This window comes from Aegilops tauschii, chromosome 3, assembly GCF_002575655.3.
Source record: "Aegilops tauschii subsp. strangulata cultivar AL8/78 chromosome 3, Aet v6.0, whole genome shotgun sequence".
In the NCBI taxonomy this organism is placed as follows: domain Eukaryota; kingdom Viridiplantae; phylum Streptophyta; class Magnoliopsida; order Poales; family Poaceae; genus Aegilops; species Aegilops tauschii.
In genome coordinates, this window is record NC_053037.3 from 38,312,140 (window position 1) to 38,320,912 (window position 8,773).

Here is an 8,773-nt window from a genome sequence, read left to right on the forward strand (position 1 = left end):
AGCTTGCTACTCATGAGGCCATGAGCAGAGTCGGTCGATATCACTATTGGTTGCTGCGATATAAAACGTTTTCAGACCACTATTGTATTTGTATGGCATCTTTAGCGTACTATATGACCCGGACCGCTCTCGCCATAAATGAAAATTCAGTAGCATTCTGTTGCCTGAATCTGCGCTCACCGAGCAGTTTTCGTAGCAGCAGCAGTAGTAGTAGTGCTCATCCTGGTTCCTGGGTGATGCTGTGTGAGCAAAAAAGAACATATTTCTACATCGTAATCTTGTGTCTCTGTATATTCCGAGCATCAGGTTAATGTCAACCTCATAACCTCTTGTAAGCATCATCTTATTATGCATCTTAGCGTGCCACTGCCATGATACCGCTTTCGGCATAAGATGAAAATCTGCTCATGTCACCTGAATTTGTGCCCCCGGGTTTGCTGTTGCTGGTGGTGAACGTCTGAGATACTCTCTCTATAAACAAATGTAAGACGTTTTGGCAGCTTAAATACTGATGATCAGAGCTCAGTTGTCGCAGCAGTAATAGTAAAAGAAATCACCGTTTCAGCGTCGCGTACTGGTGTTTCTGGGCTATGCTGCGTGAGCAAAGAAGATATTTGCCGAGAGCCCGAGAGGTGATCTTTCTCCAGGACTTTCACGTGGCTGACAGTGAGCCATGCTCTGCCTCACTATTTCACCGGTTGCACGCAGCCGGTGGTGTTGCAGGGTGACTGTCCCTGTCTCCTCTGTGTCCTCTTTGTGGCCAAGCACCTGCAGCGGCGAAGCAACTACTGATGGTGTCAACAAGTTGTCTGTCCGTTCTCGGTGCTCAACCCTTTTTTTAGAAACGCAGACAAAAAGAATAAAACTTGGTGCGCTCTCTAGGTTCTCTTTATCATCTCGTATGAAAGAAGAACGAAGTGAATCAGTAGGGTTTCTGACAGCTCGATACTAGTGCTTTCTTTTTTGCTGTCAACTGGGTACTTACGCACGAGAGAAATGCTTTGCATATTTGCTGCTGCTAGTGCACAGAGGTGCTGACCAAATCAGAATTACTTTTTCCCCCCACGGCTGAACTGAATTGAGCCAGCGAGTGGGGCAGGACGAAACCACTTGGAAACAAAGTGGTGTTGACGTGTTACCCTCCCGACGGGTCGTGAGGTGCTCAATTGCACGGTTGAAATGCACCCCAGCTATGTGTGCCACTGCCAACCCTTCTCTCTTCCTCTTCTTCTTCCTCCTCGTAGGTGAAACGGTGTGTGTTCATAATATTCCCTGAGGCGTAGGATGAATAAATTCCACGTGCTCTTCTGTAGATACTGCCTCCTCCGATCCATATTAATTATCGCTGATTTCCCGTACAAAGTTATACTAAGTTAGCGACAACTAATACAGATCAGAGGGAGTAATGCATACCGAAATTCGTAAAAGAAATAGAGAGAAAATCTGAAGCGGGCGTATCAAGTCAAATTTGATGTTTGATTATTTGCAAAAACAGAAACATTTATCGGGGCTACTTCCTCTCTATATCTTTTCACGTGGAAGCTCCGGGTTAGGTTTTATGACAAGAGTTTTTTTTACATAACATAGTTCCTTAATGAGATTACTTTCAACACACTCTCACGCTTAGGGGGAAAAAGATACAAAAGGCCATATAAGTGAGACCCTAGCCAAAGAAGAGCAACATGAGATATACTCCCTCCGTTTCATAATATAGTGTGTATAGATTTTTTAAAAAGTCAAACTTTGCAAATTTTGACCGAGTTTATAGAGACAACTATTTATATCTACAATACAAAATATGAAACTACATCTTATGATGAACCTAATGATATACATTTAGCATTCTAAATGTAAATATTTTTCTCCATAAACTTGGTCAAAACTTGTGAGGTTTGACCTTTAAAAAAATATATGCACTACATCATGGAACGGAGGGAGTATTAAACATGTACATGAGTAAATACAAAAGGCCATAAGTCGAGTATATCACAACTAAAAATAAAAGTCGAGTATATCACAACTAAAATAAAAGTCGAGTATATCACATTTCAAAAAGATTCAAATAAGGCTCTGGTTTTATATTTAAAAAATCTAATGATACCAGCCAAATGTGCGCCGCCGCGGTCGCTTCATCATCGAAGCCAACCTGACGTTGTATCATGCGGTCGGGAAGTTGTCATGTTAAGGTCCAGTTGGACCAACGCCCCGGAGAAAAGGCTGTCATCGCAGAAGCCTTGTGTGGATCAAAAATCCCAGAGCCATTGTTGTGACAAAGAGGGAGCACGAACCACCGAAGAACAATTGGTCGTGTCATGGAGACACCCAAAGAAATAAAACTAGGACGCAACCTCGTCTCTACCGCAATAGCTGTGAGAACTTCCCATTCCCAAGGGCCAGCCTTTCGTCGTTGAAGTCACTGGCTGCCCCACGGCACCACCACCACAAAGAGCTTGAAGAAGAAGATAGTTACCTCAACACTAACACCAAGACACACAAAGCGCCCGCCCTGATCCGAAGGATCTGAGATGGCGTAGACACCACCTCCTAGATCCAACACCAATAGCTGTGAGAACCACCGCTTCGATGACATGTCTGAAGGAAACTTATTTGGTGTCGCCATTGCCACCTTCGAAGCCGAAGTCATGGACCGCCAAAGACCTCATGATGACACTAGTAGATTACTAAACACCCGCGAAACAAAAAGGCCCACAGTTCCCCTCACTTCGCTACCGCCGGAGCAGCCGGTGAAGGTCAGGGACCCCGATGACGTGCAGTATGATGTCCGTATTTTTGGGTGTGCAATATGAACCCCAATACTCAGCCTTAGTCTCCTTTAAAGTTCTACTCACTTTAAAAAAATATACTTTGCGTGGTTTTAGTGCAAACGTTTCAAAATACTTGTCGTAGTTTTTGAAGTAAAACCACGACTACTTTTTGCCCGGTGCATTTGAAAACTAGACAATTTGCAATGAAATTCTCTCAAACCGGTCCCCAAAAACATTTAGAAGCATTCGGTGCGCCGAGTCCACAAGCAGGAAGAGGATAAAGCATCATCGTCCACCTCTCTCTCCAACGACCGTCCTCAAGCAACATGAGATATATTAAACATGTGCGTATGCAAGTAAATACAAAAGGTCATATAAGTCGAGTATATCAAAAGTTGAAATAAAAGTCGAGTATATCACATTTTCAATATTTTTTGAATAAGGCTCTGATTTTATATTAAAAATTTATAATGATACAAGACATCTAAAAAAACAAGAAAATTACAACCAGCGAGCCAAACAAACTCAATCTACAGCACGAGCCTAAGACGTGCCATTGTTGCCGCTTCATCATCAAAGTCGCCCTGACGTCGTATCCTACGGTCGGGAAGACGTTATGTTAAGGTCCAGCTGGACCAATGCCCCAGAGAAAAAGCTGTTATCATAGAAGCCTTGTGTAGATAAAAAATCCCAGAACTCGAACCATCTCCTAAACAAACCTCTCGTCAGCGAAAAGGGCGCCATTTTGATGAAGAGGAAGAACAAACAATTATAGAACAACCCGTCGCGCCAGGGAGACACCCAAGGAAATAAAAGTAGGCAACAACCTCGTCTTTGCTGTAAAAACGGTCAGGGGACATCACCCCCGTTTCCAAGGGGTGGCCTTCTGTTGTCGAAGTCGCTGGCTGCCTGCACCACCACCACCACCATCACAAAGAAACTCAAAGAAGAGATACACGAAGATACACGAAGCGCCCCGTCCACATACGAAGGACTTGAGATAGTGTAGATACTGCCTCCTAGATCAAGCACCAATATATGAGAAAACCGCTGCTTCGATCTCAGATCTGGAGGAAACTTATTTGGTGTTGCCATTGCCAGTGTCAAAACCGAAGCTATTGGCCGCCAAAAACCTGATGAAGACACTAGATTACTAAACACGCGCTGAACACAAAGTCTCGGAATTCCCCTGCTTTCTTCATCGTCAGAGCTGCGGGTGGAGGTGAGGAACCCCCGTGACGTGCAGTACGGGGGTTGTGTTCCTGAGTTGTGACGGCTAGGTCAGGCGGGCTATGAGAAAAGAACCATGAACCTAATACCGCATTTCATTTCAAAAATCGCAGACTCAGCCTTAATCTCCTTTAAAAGCTCTAATATCTTTTGCCGGGTGCATTTGAAAATGAGACAATTTGCAATGAATTTCCCTCAAACCGGCCCCAAAAAGCATCGGAAACATTCGGTGCGCCGAGTCCACAAGCACGGAGAGGATAAAGCATCATCGTCCACCTCTCTCTCCAACGACCGGCCTCCTCTTCCACTCCTCTCCTCTGCTCCTCCACCACCACCACCACTCGCTGCTCCCTCCCCGCCGTGCATGAAACCCTAGCCCCGCCGCGGCCCCACCCACCCCAGCCCAGCCCCGCCCGCCCGCGATGGCCAAGGCGCTGCTCTCCTCCTCGCTGCTCCCCTCGCTCCCGCGCGCCGTCGCGGGCGCCGGCGCCGCGAGGCTGCCGCCGCTCCCCTCGCTGCGCCGCCGCGCCGCGGGGTGCCGGGTCAGGGCCAGCCTCCACGGGCTCGACTCCGTGGGGGGCCTCCACGCGGCGCTCGAGCGCGCCGAGGCCGCGCTCTACACGCTCGCCGACGCCGCGGTCGTCGCCGCCGACTCGGCGGCCGGGGCGGCCGGAGGAGGAGAGGACGCGGGCGCGGCCGTGCAGAAGAGCGGCGGCTGGTTCGGGTTCATCTCCGACGCCATGGAGGTCGTGCTCAAGGTAAGCGTGCGCGCGCTGGGGCTCTAGTGAGTTTGTCTGGGTAGAAGAATTGCCGTTGGATTGTAAATGTTCTGGTGAGTCTGGCCGACGCTTGTGGTGCGAGCACTCTGAAACTTACTAGTACAACATTTCGTCAGTCCAATGGTTAGTTGCTCCATTTTGGGGCTACTACCTCCACATGAAGACAGGTGTGCTGTTAGACGGTTCTGCTACCCAGAGTGCGTTTTTCAGGCATCTAGCTTTTGCTGGCACTAGTCCCGGATTCTACAACTTGGGAATTTGAGGACGTGCTCAAGGTAAGCGTGCATAGTATAGTCTTCTCCAGGCTTGCTCTGCTGCTCCTTCATTGGGTAAATGATGGATAATCCTGGAGTTGTTAGTTTGATTATAGTTGGATTATGCATGGCTTGCTTCTTTACTTGCTACTGTAGAATATTGACCAGTCTAATGGCTACTTGCTGGACTTCCTTCTTCAATTGCATGTCGAATCCTTAATTTAGGGGATGTGAAGAGGTCCCCTTGGCCTCGTTTACCCAATTTGTGACCTTCAGCAATTTGCTTTTGCTGGCATTAACCCCCCGAGGCTAGAAATTTGGGAGTTGTGGGTTTTATCAGTGGTTAGGGCATAACGCCGGATACTAGAAATTCGGGAGTTGCGTGATTTTATCAGCGGTTAGGACATAACATTTGGTGACTTTGAAGTTCGAAATGCTGGGTTTCTGATGCTATCCGACATTCGCCATACAGATTCTGAAGGATGGTCTCTCAGCAGTTCATGTGCCCTACGCTTATGGGTTTGCCATCATTCTGCTCACCATTGTCGTGAAGGCTGCAACATTGCCGTTAACGAAGCAGCAGGTGGATGTTCTAAACTGATCTGAGCTAAACCGGATGGGCATTCCTTAATTATCCATCTATGAACTGAATTCAACGGTGCTGCTTATCTGTTTTTAGGTCGAATCAACCATGGCGATGCAGAATTTGCAGCCACAGCTCAAGGCAATTCAGGCGAGATACGCAGGCAATCAGGTTTGTCTTGTTTGGTTAGAACCTCAATCATGGATATACAATAGGGAGATTTATGCTTTGGTTCCAGGCATATGTCTGCATAATGCTGTGATATACTGTGCATATCCTTTCTTTAATGAGATTGTTTTGATTTTCTCCTTTCAGGCACATTTTTTGTTAATATCTGATCTATTGCTTCTGCATAACTCTTATTAGGAAAGAATACAGCTTGAGACTGCTCGTTTGTACAAGCAAGCTGGAGTCAATCCTCTAGCAGGTTTTTGCATTTTTTTTACTTTTCTTCCTAAACCAAGTTACTTCCATTGTGAAATGACTCCTCCGGCACATCTCATACCTTTTGGTATTGTTGCCTTCTGAAAGACATCTTTTGTTATTTTCTATTGTTTTTTTCTGATTGATTGCCATTATTGCTATCACGAATTGCAAAACCAGTTAGCTTTTTACAGCACTTTCTTTTGTAATGCAGCGTCTTGATCTCAATGCTTTCTCTTCCAGGATGTTTGCCAACTTTGGCAACAATCCCAGTCTGGATTGGACTTTACCAAGCCCTTTCAAATGTAGCAAATGAGGTATGCCAGATCCTACTTCTTGAAGTTTGATTCGTTAAGAGTATTCTGGACTAAGTGGATTCTCTGGCATGAAGGGTTTGTTGACAGAAGGATTTTTCTGGATTCCATCTTTGGGAGGCCCTACAACTATTGCTGCTCGTCAAAGTGGTGCTGGCATTTCATGGCTCTTTCCTTTTGTGGTAATAAAATTGCTTATTTATCGATGTATGTGAAACTGTCTACTGTTGGTTCTGGGATTGATTTTGCCTATGTCGTTCCTCTATGACTATGCTCGTCACTTAGATGTTAGCAATATGATGTTACTGCAACATTGTAGTCAAGTTACACCAGTGGCTTGTGGCTACGCATAACCACTTAGGCAGCACATTGAATTGTACTCAACCAACAACATTGGCTTTGGTGCTATTGTTGCGAGAAACAACAGGATTTGCTATGTCTAATTTTAAATCTGTACTTTAGCAGCATGAGTGAAAACGTTGGGCATGTGGCATATCAATCTTGTTTAAATGATGTATTTAGCATATTATTTTCTCAGCTTATTCTTGTAGAAAAATGACAATACCTTTATATGCTTGCATGATTGAGATATGCTAAAGTTATACTAACATTTGAAATGAATTGTGCAGGATGGTCATCCACCAATAGGCTGGCATGATACGATATGTTATCTTGTGTTGCCCGTGCTACTCGTTGCTTCTCAGTTTGTCTCCATGGAGATCATGAAACCACCCCAGGTGAATGTCTCTTTAATCCGCCATAGCGCCGTTATACAAGCTTCCAGTGCATAACCTTGGTACTATTGATTGCTGCAGAGTACTGATCCATCGCAGAAGAATACACAACTTATTTTGAAATTTCTTCCATTTATGATTGGTTACTTCTCTTTGTCGGTGCCATCAGGATTGTCCATTTATTGGTACATGCATCTTCTGTTTATTCTATGATTGTGCTCAGACATGGTTTTTGATGCTCACTCAGTTTTCGCAGTTGATCAGAATTTGTAACCTGTGTGTTGACACTCCATGTAGGTTTACAAACAATGTCCTCAGTACAGCCCAGCAGATATGGTTGCGGAAACTGGGAGGAGCAAAGCCTGCTGTGAATGAGGGAGCAAGTGGAATTATAACTGCAGGACGAGCAAAACGTTCAGGTGCTCAATCAGGCCAGGGTGGAGAAAGGTGCTTTTGAACTTAAGATGACATTTGATTTAACTGTACTATGTTCGGGATGTAAAAAAGAGTCAACAATATTCTGAGCAGGTTTAAGCAGCTAAAAGAAGAGGAGAACAGGAGAAAAGCTGTGAAAGCACTTGGTGCAGGAGATTCAAATGGTTCAACTACATCAGAGGATGAAGAGTCGGACGACGATACCACAGAGGAGGTACTAATTTTTTTTTATTCATACGTATTGCTAGATCATTGTGTCTAGACGAGCAGTGCTAGCCATCTGGGATTTCCTTGTAGACAGTTAATGCAAATATGGAATTTCAGTTACTGATGTAAACCTGACAGCAGGGAGGACCTGTAGAGGAAACATTCGCTACCGGCAACGACAAGAAACTGCCTACTTACTCTGGAAAGAAGGGGAAAAGGTCAAAGAGGAAGCGCATAGCGCAGTAACGTGACAAAGCCTAATTGCAATTCATTTTTGTCAAAACTGGTAAGCACTGTTAGCATGCCGTGCATGCCTTGTAGACAGATCGTCTCTCTGCCTCTGCGTTACCCGTTGTAATCCATAAGTATTTACAATCACAGGTTAATTCAGTTGACCAGTGAGCCGCTCTAGATGACCTCGATTACAATTTTGATGGTCACCTGCATGGGAGGCCAGATCTTCAGATGGGGATAGACAAAAGTTTTACTACAGGCAGGTATTTGCTGGGAAGCTGTAAGATGAAAATAGTTGGGTTCAGTCAGCACAGTATGTTATGGTAGGATCGCGAGGTTAATGGATCAGGCAAGCCTGTTCCAGCCGAGGAGAGGATATGTAGAGAAGAGGTACATAAACTTTCTTGTGCTGTTCTGTAAGGCAGGCCCAGAAATCGGGCAGGAATTGTGTATTTTGTACAATGTGTATTTTGTCTACCCCTCTTGTAATAACCTAATAACATTGTACGTAGTTCTTGGGAGTACATGGTATGCAAATCGTACAAATTAGTCCGATTGAACTGCTGCGATTTCGTCTCGTCGCCGCAAGTGTAAAGAGATGAGACGAGGACGGCCGACGAGCATTCCTGCGAGTTGAACTTCACTTGCTTGGACGACTTCACTTACTTGAGTAGAAAGGGTTGATGTTGGTTTGCTTTGGTTGGATTGGAGAGGAACAGTTGGTGAGTTTAGCTGTAGCTTGTCATTGCTCGTTCTCATTGTCTCCCAATCTTTTCATGCGGATTTTCCACCCTTTTTCTGTCGTCTGCTCCGCT

The 8,773-nt window shown here is 45.2% G+C and overlaps 1 protein-coding gene across 2 annotated transcripts; it reads left to right on the forward strand.

The window, feature by feature from the left end:
- Positions 1 to 4,223: 4,223 nt before the first annotated feature.
- LOC109749523 (inner membrane protein PPF-1, chloroplastic) lies at positions 4,224 to 8,510 on the forward strand. Of its 2 annotated transcripts, none has more exons than XM_020308471.4 (12): positions 4,224 to 4,753; positions 5,501 to 5,611; positions 5,708 to 5,782; positions 5,978 to 6,038; positions 6,278 to 6,351; positions 6,426 to 6,530; positions 6,978 to 7,085; positions 7,164 to 7,267; positions 7,380 to 7,529; positions 7,611 to 7,731; positions 7,866 to 8,010; positions 8,106 to 8,510. In XM_020308471.4, exons 1-11 carry the CDS (start codon positions 4,418 to 4,420, stop codon positions 7,968 to 7,970), a joined length of 1,350 nt encoding a protein of 449 aa, XP_020164060.1. In that variant the 5' UTR covers positions 4,224 to 4,417; the 3' UTR covers positions 7,971 to 8,010; positions 8,106 to 8,510. The 2 variants fall into 2 exon arrangements, with proteins under 2 accessions (XP_020164060.1, XP_020164059.1); XM_020308470.4 differs by having other exon boundaries at positions 4,232 to 4,753; positions 7,863 to 8,010.
- The last annotated feature ends 263 nt before the right edge of the window (positions 8,511 to 8,773 follow it).